The sequence below is a fragment of the Corapipo altera genome, unplaced genomic scaffold (assembly GCF_003945725.1).
Source record: "Corapipo altera isolate COAL_440 unplaced genomic scaffold, ASM394572v1 23, whole genome shotgun sequence".
Taxonomy (NCBI): Eukaryota; Metazoa; Chordata; class Aves; order Passeriformes; family Pipridae; genus Corapipo; species Corapipo altera.
In genome coordinates, this window is record NW_020884878.1 from 13,061,472 (window position 1) to 13,081,821 (window position 20,350).

The 20,350-nt window shown below is 35.2% G+C and overlaps 1 protein-coding gene across 4 annotated transcripts in view; it reads left to right on the forward strand.

Annotated features, from left to right (window-relative positions):
- The window catches only part of EML5 (EMAP like 5), a 112,868-nt gene that overhangs the window by 83,370 nt on the left and 9,148 nt on the right, over window positions 1-20,350 (forward strand). For 2 of the 4 annotated variants that reach the window (XM_027637921.1, XM_027637923.1), the window contains 12 exons: window positions 3,918-3,996; window positions 4,983-5,112; window positions 5,795-5,893; window positions 7,926-7,946; window positions 10,809-10,982; window positions 11,914-12,122; window positions 14,059-14,216; window positions 15,504-15,618; window positions 16,109-16,297; window positions 16,465-16,637; window positions 17,860-18,022; window positions 18,947-19,050. In XM_027637921.1, coding sequence (XP_027493722.1) covers window positions 3,918-3,996; window positions 4,983-5,112; window positions 5,795-5,893; window positions 7,926-7,946; window positions 10,809-10,982; window positions 11,914-12,122; window positions 14,059-14,216; window positions 15,504-15,618; window positions 16,109-16,297; window positions 16,465-16,637; window positions 17,860-18,022; window positions 18,947-19,050 — 1,614 coding nt within the window. The remainder of the gene's footprint in view (window positions 1-3,917; window positions 3,997-4,982; window positions 5,113-5,794; window positions 5,894-7,925; window positions 7,947-10,808; window positions 10,983-11,913; window positions 12,123-14,058; window positions 14,217-15,503; window positions 15,619-16,108; window positions 16,298-16,464; window positions 16,638-17,859; window positions 18,023-18,946; window positions 19,051-20,350) is intronic. The other 2 variants (XM_027637922.1, XM_027637924.1) reach the window with 1 other exon arrangement.

The following is a 20,350-nucleotide window of genomic DNA, read 5'->3' on the forward strand; positions in this document are numbered from 1 at the left end:
AGCAAGTGTTATAAAAATGCCATATTCTAGAATGAAGCAGCAGAGAAATGTTGAGTTCCAGTAACATGTTGATGCTTCACAGCTGAGTAAGGTGGCACTGTGATTTTCTTTTTACTCCTTAATATGTCTTTGATAACTGGATTTCTTTTCCTCCAGAAGTCTTTTTGGGTTCTGCAACATGCCAATAGAAGCAGCATGCACAACAAACAGCATGGACAGTCTCACATTTCTGCAGTACTCCGTACTATACCTGCTGTTTGATTTTGTTGCTGCTGCATGGGATGAGAGAAGAGGTAATCTGACAGTGGAAAGCTGATTCTTGGGAAAACTAATGGTTAGAACAACAGAATCACTGGTATACAATCTTCCAATTTTTGGCACTTCAGCATTGTTCCCAATTCCCATGTTTAAAAAGAAAAAGCTACATGTTGCATTTACTTAATTTAAAAAAAAAAAAGGTTTCAAAGTCAACATTATGTAAGTGGTTTTTAAGAAAACATTTTTGTATAAGTGCTTTTTAGTGAACTTGCATTTTTAAGTGGGATCCTAGTTACCTAATAAACAAGCAGCAATTTTGGAGGTACCAAAGGAATTCAGAAATTTTAATTAGAATTCAAAGTAAACTTGTAGATAGGAAAAAAATTTGGTTAGCAGCTGTTAATATCATTAACTTTTTACACAAATCAGGTATTAGATATGTTTTAATAACTATAATTCTTAACCATAAAATAACAGGTTATGTAGAATCATGGGTATTTGCAATTCATTTAACTTGTTAATCCTACTCATTCTTCAGAGACTTTTGATTTCATAGGCAGAGAACTGGTTATTGTTTTGTCATTTAACTTCACAGATTGTAAGTACTAAAAAACTTAAAAGTTCCCTTTTAAGTGGTATTTATATCCATATGCAAAAAATCCCAAACCACTTAAAAATCCAAACAAAACTTTATTTGTAATATTTGGGATATCAGTGTGACCATTTAAAAAAAAAAAATTGGGGAAAAAAATTCTTTTTAGGAGAGAAGAGGGAATCTTAATGTAAATTTACCTCAGATGTTTAATGAAGCTGTGTGATTTATTCCTCCCTCTCCTCACCCCACCCCAGCAAATTTTAAGAGGAACTACACTGTATGAGTTTCTCTTTGTCTCTTCATTTAATTGAATGAATATGGGCAGGTTTTTATTCTCTGTGTCACTGAAATGCTTTCAGAAAGCCCATTCCGTGTACTGAATCTGTGCCTTTCAATTTCTGTTCATGCATTTCAGTAGTTTTACTTGATTGGATTTGATTCAGTTTGTGTAGCACACAGTGATGACGAGACTTCTACAGCACTGGGAGATACCTGTTGCCTCCTGATGAGTGTATTTATAACTGAAATTGCTCATCTGCTGTGAAAGTGGGGAACAAACACAGCCAAACATTTTTTCTTTTTTTAGATGACCTCTCTCCATATATGTTTAATATGGTAAACGCTGGGGAGTTTTTTTGAAATTTAGAAAATTCTCTGTAAAAGTGTATTTTCTTTATATTTTAAAATGAAAAAGTGAGAATTTTACCTAGCAGTGCTATTGTTGTAGTATGACAAACTAGATGAGAGGATCCTAGGAGTCAATGATGGGATAGGACAGAAGAGAAGACATGGAAAATAGCTTGGCAGGCTAGGAATTTCACATCAAGTATAAAAGCTGGTTGAGAGACAGTTGTGATTCAAGAGTGGTCATGAAATTGGACGTTGGGATTGGTGACAGAAATGAGATAGATTCCATGGTTTCTGTGCTGGTCAGTGTGCTTGTATAGATGATGAACACACCCAAGACTGTGATTGGTTTGCTCTTCCTCCTCTTTTCCAAAAGTTAGGAGATTACTTTTTCACCTTCACGTACTGAAAGTCTGTGAGCTAGGTTCAGACCATAAGTGAAAAAGAAATTCGAATGTCTTGCTTTTCTGTCACAAGGTGTATGTGAACCCCTTCTGTTTGGAAACCTCGGAGAGGAAAAAAGAACTGAAGACCTTTGAGAATGAAGTCTGAGGGTACATTCCCACCACACAAATTTCAAGCAGGACTGAAAGACTGTATTTAAATGCTGCTTTCTTTTAACTTGTCTCTGAACAAGTAGACCTTTAGTGCATGTCCATATTGGACTCCTTTTCTGACCTGTCTTGCTATATACGGTCAAGGCCTCCAGATTTTGCCTTTATTGCCAGTTTATTAGAAACCTGTTTTTTAATAAAAAGAATTTTGGGAGTAGAAAAAACCAAGTGTTAGACTATCATTCTTCATGAAGTTGTAGAAGTCTTTCTCCGTACTAAAGTTAGTGATCTCTGTTCTAACTTGCACTAATTTATGAAGGAATAGAAAATATGATCTTTCATCTTCTTTCATGCCTTGAATTTTCTTTTTACCTTTAAATTATTATTTCATACTTTGCTCTGATAAGAATTTAATGCAACCCATATTCCCTCCCTGTGAAAAGACTCACTATGCAGTGTAAAGTAGCAATATTTCTTCTTATATCTGGACTTGATTTTCTATAGTAAAGGTTTCACATTTCATAAAATCTAGATGTATGATGCTGAATTTGAGTGATCCAGGCATATGACAGACTTCTTTACCAGAGAGAAATTTTTCATCATCTATTTTTCTTTTGTCATTTTTTTCCCATAAGTACTTCACAGGTTTCTAAGAGTAAAGGAAGTAACTGGAACATCTCAGAACACAGTTTGTAGTTGCAGTATAATTTGCATTATAATGTGTACAAATATTTTGTTACGTGATATGACATCAATCTATAAATATACTGAAATTAGGGAGGATGAAGAAATAAAGCTAAGAAAATGTTATTTTATTTGAATAACTGTAGTTCAAAATATACAGTGTAAAAACAAATCATATTTTATCGTTCTTAGAAAACACAGTCATTATTTTGAATCAAATTCATCACTCAAGAGCAGGAGCAGAGGTGAAATTAAAAGTGCTTTGTACTAAGAAGGAATATGAAAAACAAGCTAGCCTATTGCTTTATGTGTGATATTAGTTTGTTACACTGCCTACTGGATTAAATCATCTGGATGTCATTGAATCTATACACAGAATTTATTTTTGAATTAATTGTTCCTCTTAACAGTCAAGCTTACAGGTTTCTCATCACTGCCACAAATGCTGTATCTACAGAATCAATAACCAATGCTCCTGCAAATTACTAGGAATAGTTGCATAATTTTAATAAATAAAGCTCATTTGTTTGTATGTTTCTTTGTATATGAACAGTTGAACATAATGTGAAAGATATGTTGCAGATACTTGTTAAATATAACCAACTGAGATTTCCTTATTAAATCTGCACTATTCAGAACAGTGGAACATAAATTATGGCTCTTACTCTTGCATTTGCATGGTCATGGTTTACTGCCATGTAAGCATTGATCGATATCTCATATCTGCTGATATAAGAGTGAATGGCCAGGTGCACCTGGAGTTTTTTGCAAATTATTACAAAAATAGGAAAAGTTAGGGTCTACTGAAGGCATGTGGGAACAGGAATGAGTATCCCAAGTATTTAGATTAATCAGGTAAGCCTTTATTCAGTAAAAATTACTGCAGAGAAAATGGAAGTACCTTAAGAACATAGCTTGAAAAAGCTAAGAATATTTTATAAGTGGTCAATCATTTTAAAACAACCCTTTGCATTAACCCCATGGACTGGTGAAGAATTGTTAGAGAACCTGGCATGTTAAAGGATTTTGGGTTTTGTTTTTCTCCTTTGACAGAGGTATTCCTTTTAAAGATGAATACAAGTCTGAGTTAAGTAGGATAGGGTATAAGTTTTCCCTGTGCTTTAGCAGGTTGGAAGGTACTGTGTTAGTATGGAATGGGTGACGGACAGCCTTCTCTTATTCACAGTTCTTTATTTCAGACCACCAGTTAGTAGGGCATTGCCACAACCAGAGAAGCTTCAGACAAATAACGTGGGGAAAAAAAAGAGACCTATAGAGGTAAGAAAAGCATTGATCTCCTCTTTCTCTCCTTTTAGGATTTTGTTTGCCAGAACATGTGTCTGTGGACACATTAAATGATTGTTTTATGTTAAATACATCAAAGATGGGAATAGTGACTAGTGGGTAAATAGCAGAAAAAGTGCAAATTAAATGGACTACCACTTAATTCTTAGTAATCATAACATCTTTGAAATGTCTGTAGAAATCAATATGTGTTGTGTAGATGACTGGATTGTTAAAAGGTGTATTATCGCTAATAAAACTAAACATTTTTTATTCCAAACTTTTTTTAATTTACTCTAAAACTTCATTTAAAATTCATCATTGATAAAAGTTTTAAAAATAATTCTAAAAATTCTATTAATGATACCTGTTTTTTCATTACATGGCAATTGCAAATAAATGTACTCACTTTTGATTACTCTGAAGTGGAAATTTCATCTAACCTTGGAAAATGCAGTTCTTTATACCAACTCAAATATTGTCAATATTATAAAATGTTTGGTGTAGCATAATAAGCAGCCTTTTGACATCAGTGTTCTAGAAGTTTTAGGCTGTAATTCAACTTTCTCAATTGCCAGCTGGAATTACATTGTGGACCAGTGTTTGTCATTCCTTGTTTCTTAGTGTCTTCCGTATTAAAAGAGTTATGCTCTTCACTGCTATTTGTTTATTTATGTCCATGTGTATGAGTATCTCTTTCTGTGTATATATACATATGTGTGCATATACACACATAAATAGTCTGCAGCATCCACCAGACAGATATGAAAGGGTGAGATGACTGTGTATGACAGGAATGAGCAGCAATGTAAACTGACAGGGAAGGCACAATCTCAGTTTCTGTTGGTTTGAGACATTGTTAAACTCCTTTTCATTTACTACATAAGGACATAATTAAAAATTAAATCTTACAAAAGATTGTAAAGTTCATAATTGCTTTAAGGTTTTGAGTATCTAATAGATGTGGATATCTTTTTTAGGACCTAATTTTGGAGCTGGTGTTTGGGTATCGAGGCAAGGACTGCAGAAACAATGTGCACTATTTGAATGATGGTGCTGATGTAATATATCATACCGCGTCTATTGGCATCTTGTACAATGTGGCAACAGGTAGGAGAAAATTCTGAGGGAAAATATTTCTTCACATACATGAAGTTACAGTTTATGAAGTAACTAATATGCTTTAAATAACTATGTGGAAGAATTATTATTTGTTGCTGAAAAATTCAGTCTGTAGAGATGATTCATAATATCTGCATAAGCAAATTAAATATATTGAAATGTTCCTGGTGACTAAACTTTGAAGGAAGTAAAGATTTTATTATTTTGATATTAGTTTTTTGAAATTTGCATGTTAAAATGATTACAGAAACTAGAAGAGCTTAACAACAGGGTCCCTGTAGTTTAATTTTTTTTTCTAAAATAAGTTAATAGTATTTTTATTTATTTGCTTTACTTTTCAGTCAGCTGTATCACATACGTTCATTCCCATTAACCAGTTTAGTTTAGATAACTTAGTCCTTTTTTGAGTAACACAATGCCATTTGTTTCTGTGATATTTGAGCAACTTGATGTAGAAAACTTGAAGGAGTAGTTTGGAGTTACTGAGTACTGTGTGTTAAAGTAGAGATAAAAAATTAGGAGTTTCTGTTTTCTGATTTTAAGCTCCAGAATGCAATATCACCATAATCCTCTTTTCTAACAAATATTATCAAATTTTCAAATAGTGACCGTGTCTATGTGTGTGAAAGTGTTTTAATTAAAGTTGACCTCTTTTTTTCTTTCTTTTTAGGCTCTCAGTCTTTTTACCAGGAACACAATGATGATATTTTGTGCCTCACTGTTAATCAGCACCCCAAGTTTACCAACATAGTGGCAACTGGCCAAGTAGGTATGTTTGTATTTTTGTAAAAAGAATGAACATAAGAGCATGCAATTAGGGCTTTGTAAGTTCATGATAAATCACAAAAATATTTGATTATGCTATCTCCGTTTGTATGAGTGTTACTCAGTTACCTGTCCTCTTTACATATTTTTTTTTGAATGTAATTTAATAAAGCTGACAAAAAATATTGAGGCATGAAAGAAGATTAAATTTATCTTTTGTCTGGAGTATTATCAAAACTATTTTTTCTAAAATCTTAAGCCCCATGAAATTAGTCTGTTTTTATTGGATGGTCAGCTTGTGTTAGGCCTTCCAAGGTGTCATAGCCCATCCAAGGAAGCTGAATCAAGCTAACTTTGATTTCTATATGGAGTAAAGCCAGAATTCTTCAAATATGTCACACTATGTAGGTTTTATCTCATCAAGCAGATTTATAATACATATTTGGTGGTTTAATACTACATATTTTTAACATTCCTGGCAGAACCAAAACCCTAATGGTGTTTCCCTACAGATAAGTTTAAACATAGAGGGAAAATGTATATATGTTTAATAGTGCCATTAAAACTGATCTAAGAACTAACCAGGTTAAAAAAAAAGAAAAGAAAAAGCAAAAACCACATTATGCATCTGCATAGCTGACAGAAACTGCTGTTTCTAAATTTTGCAGAATAGGGAGCTTTGTAGTCCTACAATCTGGTTGCGGTTGTTTGTCAGCAGATTCAAACCCACGTTGTTTTCTTCAGTGCATAGAATACAGAAAACCCCCTTATTGTATCTTAGTCAAAATAGCTTATTATTTATGTAGGTGTATTTTAGATGTTTCATCTAAATACAGTCAGTTTTTCACAGTTTATTACCTGCTTTCCTGTGTCTTTTGGATTTTTAGGTGCATGTCTCATTAAAATTGACTCATTGATAATAGTAACTGCTTAGCTAAAATAGCTTCATGTCTTGGTGAGTTTCTTGCCTTACATAATTTTAAACAAATTGTTAATAGACATTATTTTAATGGAAAAAATTATCAACAGATTTTTGCCTATGGTTTGATTGCAAAGAACATTTGCAGGAATTCCAGGCCTTTTATTGTCCTTAGGAACTTGATTTTTCAGCATATTTCTTAACCTGGCCCTGCTTGCCTTTCCGTACCGGAAGAATATGAAATTTCTTTTTCTTCGGTGTTCATCTAACCCAAAAAACCCACAGGATTTAATGCCTTTTTTTGATTTCATAATCATTGCTACATCAACTAGCAGTAGAACAATTTTAACTGTTTTGTAATATGGATTAAGGCATACAAATCAGGGGGAGATGACACTTAAAAATTAGACTACAAAATATATACTTTTAAGGAGGGAATTAAATCAGAAAAATGAACAGGAAGCAAAATATCTTCAAACAACACTTACTTTTACATTTTGAAGCAATATTAAGGAGTACATACTCCTTAAAGAACGTGCTTAACTGCTGCCACTTTTCCTACTGTTACGATTGGCACAAACATAGCGATCTTCAAAAGATTTACTGAAACATTATCTCAAGTATTTTTAAACTGTAATGCTAGGCAGAGTCTTGGTAATACTTTGCAGTACCTGAACCTTTAAAATCCTGATTTCTTAATGCTCTGTAGGAGCTTATTGGGTGTATTAGCAATTTCTCAAGGTCAGACCCAAACTCTACTTCTTAGCAGAAAAGCAATCAGCATTTTTTTCCACTTAATTTGTTAAAATATCGATAAAATGAAAAAAATCTTTTTCATTTACTTTGACAGAGACCTAATATACACCAAAAGTAGATTTTTGTGTTGTAACTCAAAATGGAAATCAAAATATATTCATTCTATCATTTGTTTCTGATGTGGCTTCCTTTTATCAGTAATTATTCATCTTTAACACTGAAAGCAGTATTGGTGCTGCTGCAATGCAAAGAGATAACATCAAGGTGTGTGTTAAGAAATTACACGAAATGTGGCGTATATTTTCTTTAGCACTTACCTTATTTCTGATCTAATTATCTTTCTGCTGCTTTTCCATTACAGGAGACTCAGCAGATATGTCAGGTAAGGGAAATAAAATTTTAACATCTTCAGGTCTAGTTAGCCTATCTGGTAGTACCCGTCTGCAGCTTTATAGAATCATAAGTGATGTGAATTCATTTTTAGTTTATTAAAACCCTGTATCAGTTATATTACTGTCAGCACTGAATATTAACCACAACAACTCAGCAAACTGTAAATATAGAAACAATAAAAAATGTTAGAACACACTTAAAAACTACTTTTGTAGTTGTGTATTCCCTTCTTGCTGCTTAGTGATTAGTGAGTTCTAATACATACTGCTACTGTAGCATTCCTGTGTATGCTTGCAGATTTTGCAGACATGTTGGGGCTGACAATTAATGTTTACTTTAGACATTCAATTGAGTATAATTTTAATATGCCTTTTTAAAGTAAATTCCATTGAGGAGGCCTAGGTGACTGAGTGAAAAAACCAATCACCTTTCACATTTGTGTACAATTGTCATGCAGTTACTATCACTGATCCAAAATGTTGTTATGATACCAACTTAATTTTTTCCTGTATCATTTTGGGTCTTTGACAGTTTGACAGTCTTGACTGAGCTATTTTTTATTAACATGTTGTTTTTTCAACTGCGATCTTAAAAATTCATCACCATTGTGTGTGAATGAGTTCATTGTTGAGCAGCCATAATCATCTTGTGAAGAATCTTCAGAGATGCATAAATGTGTGTTCATGTGTACTAGAAACTATAATAATCTTCATGTGGACCTAAAACTTGTTCTGTGAAGAACAGATGTACAATGACATCTTTAATGTGTGTTGACTTCTTTTAAATATGCCAAATTGTGCTTACTCTAAGGATGGGAGGAAGAATATAGGTACCTTTTCCCACACTTTTAAATTGTATAAAAAAAATCAGTGATTATATGGCTATTTATATGAAAGAACATCTTTAGTCCTGCATATGGTGCCTGGACACTTTCCCTGTCTCACTTGCCTTCTTTCTGCTGCAACTTCAGTTTGAGCTTGTATATATAACTAAATTCTGTTGTCGTTGCTTGAAACCAGCCCTCTTACTTTTTTCTTCTTTGTGGAACCATTAGTCTGGAATCCAAGCTGCTGCCTGCCTTCATTTAAAAGTTGAATAGTTTCACTTAAAATTTATCCATGGCTATTTGGCAACTTTCTTACCAAAAACTTTTGCTTTTCTAGTTCCAATTTTCAGTTGTCTATAGTGATGCAGGGGTTCTTGAAGCAGTAATGTTTGTAATAGGAAACTCAATTTGCCATTCCAGCCTAATAACTTGGTGTGGATTTGCTCCACCTTACTGAAGATATTTTTTGTCCTTCCAGCCCATAGTAACTTTATCTAATGGCTCCTAGAAGTAGCTGACATCTTAGAAAATCTCTCCTATGAGAGTGTTGAGTACTCCAAAGCAGGATGCAGTGTCAGGACAGAGACATTCAGAAGAAGTCCATCAAGTAGGAGGACCCCAGAGTCCATGTCCTCTCTCCTGCAAATCTTGCTCTGAAAGATTTTGTCAGTTCTTATTCAGGAAATCTAGGTGAAATTTTCTGTCTACCACCCAAAAGGAAAATTTTGGCCAAGGTTATAGGGTAGGTGCAGAGGTCAAGGAATATACAGAGATTACCAAGGGAAGTGTTGAAGAGGAAAAAAAACATTCAGAGCCATAATAAAGCTTTCTCTTCCCTCAGCTTCCCATAAGGACAGCAAGGAGTTTGCTGAAAATTTTGGGAACATGCCAGTTGTTGTCAACCCCTGCCCTTTCTGTTTTAATGGCATGTCCATACTATGCTGTAGTACCTTTCAAGAGGTAATGGTGAAACCATATTGCTGCCATGAGGGGAAATTCTAATGAGAAAGAAAAGAAATTAGGAAGATTTTTCTAAAGACTGGTTTGGAAGAGGTATGGGATTATGTTCAAGAACTGAGTTTCATGGGGCTAAAATTTTGCCTAGTTCCTGTGCTTACTGTTTCCCATCACGTGTGTGCCTTCCAGGGCCTACATTTAGCTGATTAAAAAAAACAAAGGTTGAAGCTGAAATAGAATTTAGTTTATGTGAATCTGTGTCTATGACAAGAACCTATGACCTCCAGACTCTGCAGTCAAATTTATTGGAGATCAGAAGTAAAGAATTTTGATAATCTTACCGTCCTGGAAATGCCCTAGATACTGTTCAGAGTTAGCAAACTATGTGTGGATTGCAAGGTCTTTTGAGAAGGCATTACATTTGGGAAAAAACTAACTGTCATTATGGTAGAAATCGTCACATACATTAGTAGCATGGAAAGACAGTTTTTACTGCAAAGAGCTTGCAGTCCAAACAATGCAAACTAGACACCCTAATTCTTGTACATCAGCAAGCAGGATGATGATTCAGCTGACACTCTCCTAAGAGGGCATGCATTTCAGACAGATGGCCATTTTGTAGAAAGAAGATTTTGACCTTGCACTAATTTCTCTGTAGCTATCAGTTGTCCAAAAGACCCACATAGAAATTACATTCTTGATAAGTTGCTCGATATTTATGAAGTTTTTTGAGTTAGCATGCTGATCTAAGTTTTACTAGGAGAAAAACAGGAGAAGACAACTGACTGTCAGAGCTTCTGTGCTTCACAAGTCTCATAACAGGTTAAGCAAAGTTTTCATCTCCAGTAATATAATGAGACCAACTTGTTTGTTCTGTCTGGTGATCCTGTTTACCGTAAATTGGTTTCCAAAGGAGGCCAAAATCTCCTTTCTTTTCTTTCTTTTTTTCCTTGCCTGATCACAACAATTGTATTTGTCTTACTAAAAAATATTAACTGTTTAACTTATAAGCAAGTTATAAGACATTTCCAAAATGTATACCGATGATATGTTTTTATATTCGTGTAGCTACAGCTCCTTCTATCCACGTGTGGGATGCAATGAACAAACAGACACTGTCAGTGCTGCGGTGCTACCATTCAAAGGGCGTTTGCTCCGTCAGTTTCAGTGCCACTGGCAAACTGCTGCTGTCCGTAGGGCTGGATCCTGAGCATACCATTACCATTTGGAAGTGGCAGGAAGGTAGGAAAGCGATTGTTTTTTTAGAATGTTTGTATTTTCAGAGGTATGTTGGCTTGAGTCAAGAGCAGTTGTAACATTAAAATATCAGAAGATCAAAAATTATTACAATAAATGCTGTGCGCTATGCTCTGTACAACAAGAGCTAAATAAATGTCTTTACCCATTCTAGTAACTGCTAAATGTATATCCTTTAAAATTGCTGTGTAAAGATCAAGATAGTTCACTGATTTCCAGCCCGAATAATTAAAGAAAAATGTAGTTTTCATTCTTTTTTATAATCATTATTATTTCACTCTTCTCTGTTCTTATTCTTCTCTAAAGTCTGATTACTGACTAGGTTGTTATAAAATTATTCCCCAAATTTGCAAATTGCAGAAATGTGGTGCCAGTGCAGCTCCTCTATGCATCTTATGTAGTTGGTGTCTTAAGCTATACTACATGTTTTCAAGTCGGCTTTGATCTGTGTTCAGGATTCAGGCTAAAGCGATTTGGTGAGCTGCTTTCTCATCTTCTTTCTGTCTGACAAAGCCATGCCCAGATTATGAATCTGATTCTCTGGTCTTAGGGGTTTCCTTCTTCTCTCTTTGAGGATTTCTGTTGATCGACTAGTAACTCTCAGAAGTTTAAAGATCAGCTACCAAGTTAATAGAAAATGATCTTTCACAGCTTGTCTAGTGACATCTAATGATGCCTTAGAGATGGACACAATGTCAGGTGTATGTTTATACAATCTTAGGTAAGATGAAGCATTCACTGCCTTTTCAGTCAGAACATGCCTGTGCTCATTCTTAAGAGTTGATACAGATTCAAAATGGCAGCTAAGGATCCTGATTGAGGAATCTTCATATGGGTTTAAATGATTTTAACATTTTTTAATTGTAAATGTGTATTTTTCTCAGCTAGTTCAAAATGTTCATTTTCTTTCTGCCAGGTGCCAAAATTGCCAGCCGAGCTGGACATAACCAGCGTATATTTGTAGCAGAATTCAGACCAGATTCAGATACCCAGTTTGTTTCTGTGGGAGTAAAACATGTGAGGTTCTGGACACTGGCTGGAAGAGCTCTTCTCAGTAAAAAAGGGCTGCTGAGCTCCATAGAAGATGCCCGCATGCAGACGATGCTATCTGTAGCTTTTGGAGCGGTATGTACTTCAACAAACTACTTGAAAATGCATACAAACAAAAATGTTTTTGTCCTTCTGCCTTTATTCAGTTTAGTGAGACTTTTCTAACCTGCTAATGAGTATGTCAGCTGTTTTATTAAACTCAGTTTAGCATTTCTAATACTTGCCTGCTAATTAGAACTAATGCCAGCTTTCTTTAGAACAGAAAACAAAAGAAGATTATGGATTTGTATTTTTTCAAGAGAAACAAATATAGGTGCTTTGGACTGGTAATACACTGCTTGGTATTTAATCCAGGTAAAACAAAACTGAGTCTAGACTGCAGGAACCAAACAGTAGAAATGAAGCTAATTTTATGCCCATCTGGAGGTGATTCTATTATAATCTATATGTGTTGCTGCTCATGGGTGATTAGAGAGCTGCATTGCCCTGGGGCATTTGTTAACGTCTGTGACTGTTAGACACTGTTAGACAACCACAGTAGGGTTTTGTTTTGCTTTGGGGTGTTCTTGACATGTGCAGGCCTTGTTGCTAAGTTCCATGGCACTGCTGTTTCAGGAGTTGCTCTGTATGAGCAGCACTCATCTCTTCAGCTGGGCAAAAAGCCACAGATTTCGTTTGGGAAGTGGTGCTTCACATTCCTTGCGTGCATTACTGTCCTGTTTGGTGATCTGCCTGTTTGATCCAGACTGAATTTACACCATCAGTTGTGCTTTTTGAAACTGTAACTGGCCTGTGGTTTCATTTTTTCGTAATGCTGTCTCTTTTCCAGAGGGGTGTTTGTCTGATTTAAAAAAAAGTCTTCCAAAGAAACAAGATATTTTTTAAATAACTGTTACTGATGCACAGCCCAGGCATTAGTAAAGGGCTTGGGAAACCTCTGTAAACTTTCTTATCGAGAGGCAGATTCTTAGGGTGAGAATCTGGCTGTATGCTAAATGGCCTGAGGTTTGGTTTGACGTTGTTTGAGGATGCAGAATTTGCAGGGCTTTTGTGAAATGCTGTGCAAACTGAATAAAGCCAAACCCAGTGTGTTCTCCGTATTTCATGTAGGGAGCAGTTCTGGGAGTGCTCTTGGTTGGGTCTCAGAAGGAGGTAGTCCACATGTCCCTAAACAGAAGCTGGAAATGGCCAACAGATATGCTGTGAGGACAGTCAGAGGATCTGCTCTCAAGTTCATTTCCAATCCTCTTTTATTTTATTAGATACACACACACACACTCTCCTTTAAGAAAAGAATGTAGAACATCAACCCACTTCAGTTAAGGAAAGTGTTCATACCACATCTGTACATGCATAATGATACTCTGTAATACTACATGTGATGCTGAATTTGAGGTTTGTTCATGTAAGTTACTAAAACAGTTTTGCTCAATAACAGGTTCCTCTTGGTTTTAAGTGTATCCTAATAAATTGCAATTCAAATTATTTTTGTTACCTTTCAAGAACAGGAAGCAGAAGTAAAGAAGAACAGGCAGATTTTAGTTTTAAGTTAAACTCTTCTTAAACTAATGGATACTGTAATCCAGTGAGTATGTTCACCTAACCACAAAAATTACTGCAAGTGTAATGTGCATAGCAAGGGGGTGAAAATTGCCTGTTTGTGTGAAATGTCAATACTTACTGTGATTTTCTACTGTTTTACTACACATTGCACACTTGATAGGCTGAAAGTACAGATAACCACATGGCTGAAGCTTAAGTCACTGCATTTCTTCTTGCAGTGCAGAGCCTGTTATCTACAAGAAATCATGTTTCAGACTTCAAGAAGGAATGTAGTACCTCACTGTTTTTTCTCTAGAGGTTCTTAGTGCTCCTTCTACGGTTTCCTCTTCTACCGCAGCAAATAAAAGCAATTTAGCCTAAATGCAAATGGTGATGATCTTTATTTCTGAATGTTTTTCTTCCTGCCTTACTCAGAATCAGATGATGAGTTTATTTTTCCCCTTTTCAGAATAACTTGACATTTACAGGTACTATCAGTGGAGATGTTTGTGTTTGGAAAGATCATGTGTTGATACGAATTGTGGCCAAAGCTCACAACGGACCTGTTTTCACAATGTACACCACATTAAGGGATGGTTTGATTGTTACAGGAGGCAAAGAAAGGCCGTGAGTCTTCCTTCCTCTTTTTTTTTTCTGCATGCACATGTACTGTTTGAAAATGGTTTGGATTCATCCCATCTAACACTAGGCATCTGAGACATCAGAGCTAGAAGAGTAGTCCCTTTCGGATCCCTGACCAGGTATTAGGAAAAAGAGTAACCACCATGACCAAAGTGCGGGTAACCCCACATGAACTCCAACTACCTATTTTTTCCCATTGATTATAAGAGAAAGCTTAGAGTTGCTAGGATCATGTAAAACTCCAGCCCCTGACAAGGGTGCCATGTTTAATTACCTAAAACCAAGGGGCATGAATCAGAATCTAAATGCTGTACAAGTAGTTCTTCATAATTTTAACTTCTAGATAACAGTCATTTTTCTGAAGCTTTTTCAGGCCTTTATCCTGACTTTACACTATTTTGTTTAAAAATAATAGGCAAGTGTAAAATAATTTATGTGAATGGGTTATTAGTAATATTGCATTATCAATTATACTACATTACATCAGTCAGGTGATGTTTTTCCTAGTACAGATACAAAGTAATCAAAGTTGTAACACAGGCAACCAATATTGTGGAACATTGTATTTTGTGTCTGTTAGGGGAGATTTTTTTCTCTGTGAAGACACATGAGACATGTTCCAGCTCAACTGGAAATGCCAGATTTATAACTGATTCAGTAAACATTATCTCCTTTTCAGAAACTTTTTTATTTGAATGTGTTCTTTACTGAAATACCAAGTTTTTTGCAAGTGGCTGGGAAATACTTAGTGTTTTCATAATTAATACTTATTAGTTGGGTGTCTTATGCAATTAATCTGTGTTTTTTTCTGCTGTATCTTTGTCATTTATTTCACAGCAGTGAAAATAGTGAAATTTTCACAAAAGTAAAAATCTTTTTGTCATTTATTTCGCAGAAGTAAAATACATATCTTTCCTGCTTTCCTCAATTATATATTGATAATCTCTGCCTGTCTTATTATTGGGATGGCAGTTTGTTCACACACTTAACTGTTCTTATAACTAGACAAATTCCCTCAGGGCTGCTCATTCAGACTAAGCTTAGCAACACCCATCTTTCAACTTGTTCTGCAAAGTAGTACAGTAAGAACATGGAATCAGTATGTCTAGCTTAGCTAGGAGGCTCAGCATATTAACATCAGGAGTTCAGTAAAAACAAATTAAAAATACCTCATTTGCAATATATCACATTAAATAACATAGTTCTTTCATATATTAGTTGTCTTTTTTGTGCCAGCCATTATACTCATGGTTGTTCCTGATGTCTTCATAGCTCAAAGGAAGGTGGAGCAGTTAAGCTATGGGATCAAGAGCTAAAAAGATGTCGTGCCTTCAGACTAGAGACAGGACAAATGACAGACTGTGTTCGCTCTGTTTGTAGAGGCAAGGTAAAGAAAGCCTCCTGTCTGTAAAATAAAGCTTATAATTTGTAGGTTATTCTGTAAATATTGGATAAATGACTTCTGCTTTCTCTTATAATTACTATTTGAAATTAAAGGTTAACTTAGAAGGTGTCTGCAATGGATATTGCAGCAGAAGAACATCTACTTCATGAGATCTCAATCTTACTTAGGATAATATTCATATATATTTTTATTAAAGACTAATTAATTATTTCTTTTCTATTTTCACAGTTTGGATATTAAATATCAAGTATCATATTACAAGCAATAACTCAACTAGCATTATGATTTCTATACAGCTTTGTACTTCAATAAATCAGAAGAGTTTAAAAAATAAAATAACTTTGATTATTTAACAGCTCAATTTAAGCAAACTTTCTTGACAGAATTATAGCTCTAGACTATATCTTTATTACTGTTCATCATGAGTGGTTAATATATTACATCAGAGATAATTCCTTCACTATTGTTCAAGGGGAAAATTCTCGTTGGGACAAGAAATGCTGAAATAATTGAAGTTGGAGAGAAAAATGCTGCATGTAACATTCTAATTAATGGTCATATGGATGGACCAATCTGGGGCCTAGCCACACATCCATCCAGAGATTTTTTCCTTTCTGCTGCAGAAGATGGCACAGTAAGACTCTGGGATATTGTTGAAAAGGTAGGTAGTTGTTTAGTAGTGTTGCAGACTTGAAACTTGGTTTTTAATGTATTCTGAGAATAATCCATCTGATACTGTTATCATGTTAACAAACTATTAGTGTAAGGTGCTTTTAAAATATGGACAAATAATAACAGTTACTATTTTGGGATTTTATTTCTTCACAGAAGATGCTAAACAAAGTCAGCTTAGGACATGCAGCTCGTACTGTTTGTTACAGCCCAGAAGGTGATATGGTAGCTATTGGCATGAAAAATGGAGAATTTATTATCTTGCTTGTGACCTCTCTAAAAATTTGGGGGAAAAAAAGAGACAGAAGATCAGCGATTCAAGATATCAGGTCAGAAAATATAATCCCTTTGCCTATTGCAGTATGCTAGAAATCTCTAATATTTTGAGTTTTAAAAATACTGTTTTGTGTTCTGAGGAACATTGCAATGGTATTTCAGAGAGCTGGAATCAATGAGAGAATTGTGGAGTTTTTGTGATTACTCTGATACCAGGAATAAAAAGGAAGGAGGAGGTACATGAAGATAAGAGAGAGCTATCGGTGAAAAAGACTGATGGAATGGGAACCAGTGTTGGGTGGTGTTCCTCGGTGGCTGGCATTGTGGCTGTTGTTGTTTTACATCTTTGTTGGCAGCGTGGACATTAGTGTTGAGTGCACCCTCAGCACTTTTGCTGCCGAGCTGTGTGGTGTGTTTGGCACACTCAAGGTAAGAGACGATGTGCAGGAGGTAAAATGAGATCAGAAATTTAGAGAAGAAGACTGGATTGTGAGAGATAATGGAAATGCCTGTCTGTCAGTTTGCTCTTTGTTGTGTCTGTTAGAAAGGAGTTAAAAGTCAAATTTACCTATTTCTTGAGTGGAGGTTAAGACGTTTCTTCTCTGAGATAAATTGGTCACGATCAGCTGAGGAAAGCTTTTGGAGAGCTAAGTGAGATGAGAGAGAAATATGAGCAAACAGGGACCTTGCAAGAGTTAGGGGGTGGTTGGAATCAGAAAGCTGTCCAAAGGTACGTGTCAGAGAGAACAGAAATAAAGAAACTGCCTTAGTAACACAGAAGGGGCTGTGAGGAATTTTTTCAACTCGGGAAGCTACTGAAGACTAGAAAGGAAAACTGGAGGAAGAAACCCACTGTGTGAAGACAAAGTCCGATTTCACATCTTTTCAGTACATTTCATATAGAAGCTCTGGCTTTTCTTCATTTACACCATTTAATTTTTCTAGCTCATAACCTTGTAAGTTTAGTATCTGAGAGTCAAAGTCATCAGGGGCATGTCACAAGTTGCTGGACCATTGAGATGATCATGACATCAGGTAATGAACAGAAGTATTCAAGAGATGTTCCCAGTTCACTTATATGTGTACCAAAATTATTGCCACCTTTGACTGGATATGCATTCCCTGAAAATTTAATTTAAAAAGTTATTGTGCTTAGGAGACTAAATACTCTGCCTCTCTCTAGTTCTGGATAGCAGATACTTGAAATGCAAATTTACCCATGCTCCTCAAATGTTAGAATCTGCTGTAAGTGCCAACCTGTGTTTATCTGTTCAGGTTTAGCCCAGATTCTCGATACTTAGCAGTCGGTTCCAGTGAGAATGCAGTGGATTTTTATGATCTGACTTTGGGTCCCACACTAAATCGAATCAGCTATTGCAAAGATATCCCAAGTTTTGTGATCCAGATGGACTTCTCTGCCGATAGCTCTTATCTCCAGGTATCAATCATTAATTGTTCAAGGTACTGAATGAAAAAGGTACAGCATGTTCTGCAGGTGTTCTCCTTTGACTACTTCTAAATTTTGTAACTAAATGTTGGTAATATGTTGCTGTCACTAGACTGTTACTTTGTTGTAGTGATAAGTGGATGACTTAAAATTTTGAATAGTATTCCTGGAGATTAAATACAAGAAATAAGCATAGAAATGAGAAACAGGATTCAAAATCACTGTGCCTCTCTGCTTTTTTATCTCTGATGCTGATGGACCATCTTAAAAGAGGAAAGAGTACAGTCTGTCATTGTGCAGGCCCAGGCAGGGCCCTGGACTCTGACCAGTACACTCTGACCAGGGTAATGCCAACGATGGCATTACAAGTCATTTTAGTGGTAGCCTTTGTGGAGTGGTGCCAAAATCATGGTGTTGCAACTCCCAACCGTAGGAGGGCTCAAGAAAGTTCTTAAAATCAAAATAAATTCTGTATAGTTTGCTTTCTATATTTTACTCACATCTGAGAGGAGAAGTAAGCTTCTCTCATCATCAAATCAACATTTACAGGCTGAGAGGAAGGCTTTTGCATCAGTTTTAAAGATAGGAATTTATTTTGCCTTATTTGAGTGTACACACACACTAGCACACAATATATAGAGAGAATTAATATGTGCAGAATGTGAGATGTTTCAATTGTTTTTTATTAATTAAAGATTTAAATGTTAAGATATCTTATGCTTTCTCACTGTTGCCTTATGCCTGTATGGATTTTTGAGAATTTTCAATTCATTGACCAAGTTTTCTTAATAGCTATGTTACTTTATGGAGTAAGAGATAACTGTTGAGAAAATGCTTTTCAAAGCCCTTTAGATTTATACTTTCATCTTTTGAAACAAGTTAATCTATTCTAAATTCTCTGTGGTCATCTCAAAGGTCTCTACGGGGTCTTACAAAAGGCAAGTGTATGAAGTGCCTTCAGGAAAACAGCTTGTGGACCAAGCTGTGATTGACAGAATAACATGGGCTACTTGGACAAGGTAAATGATTCACATATTTACACCTGTTAAAACACTTGTAACTGCCAGGAGAAACACCTATTGTTTAAAAGCGTATTTCATCCCTTCATTCAGTCACGTATTTTCTTTTAACACACCCATCTGCTCCGGCAACAGATCAGCAGTACAGCACAAGGCAGTGCACAGCAGATTCCCTCATCAGACATGAGCTGGGTGACAGTGAGGACATCCGATAAAAACTGAGCTCTCACAAAGTGCCTTTCTGCTCTCCAGCTATCTCTAGCTCCTTTGGTGCAACTCTTGCAACCTCAGTAGTTTTTTCATTGCACTGTGCAAATTTTCTGGAATACTGCACTATTTGCTTCAAAAGAGTGATGAGTGTACATATCAAAACCTGAAAACACTTCACAACTGGGGTAATTCAAGTTTATTTATAGTATGAGACTAATTGTAACTGTATAATAAAGTTGCTATTAACATTTGCAAATTAAAAGGCATGCAAAAGTACTTTTAAATGCATTAAAATTATATTTCTTTCAAGATATTACATGAAGAATGATACCATATTTTATTTTTAATTAAAATTTAAATAATTTGTTTTCTATTTATGCAAATCTGATTTTTTTGTGCCTCATTTCAGTCTCCTTTGCCTGCTTTCAGTAATTGTCCTCTAATTATCACCCTAAGATAAAAATTGAGAATAAATACCTGAAAGTTTTCCACATATGAACCACTTTAAACAATAATAATCCTGACTTTGCTGCTAGACATAACTAAAACTGTAAGCATTTAAAGGGCTCTGAAAGACTCATTTTCTAGATTTCTGTTTTTTCTTTGGGTAATAAGTTTTGTCACCCCTTTGATACGAAAACAAGAAACTGGTATTTTCTGACCCAATTCAGTGTGTCTGATGTAAATCATGCCTTTTTGAATGTGTACTGTGCTCTGAATTGAGGGGAAGGAATCACAGAAAAATTCCCAAATCATTCACCTGTTAACAAATGCTTGTTTCTGTGCATTCTTGGAAGTATGCATATGCATGGTAAGCAGAGCTGAATAAAAGCCTTTTTATAAGGCTTTGCAAAGGCAATTTTCTGGAATCTTAAAATAATTAAATCTTCAGTGGATATGAAAATGTTACAGAATCAACAGAGCATAGTTATAAGTTATAATGAGAATATACAATTTTTTTACTTTCCAAAAGCTGAAACTTATTCATCTAATGCTTTTGCTATGACGTTCTATTTCTATTGTTTTTCTTTCTTCTTTTTTTCTTTTTTTTTTTTTTTTTTTTGTGAATGCCTCACTGGACAATATTAGT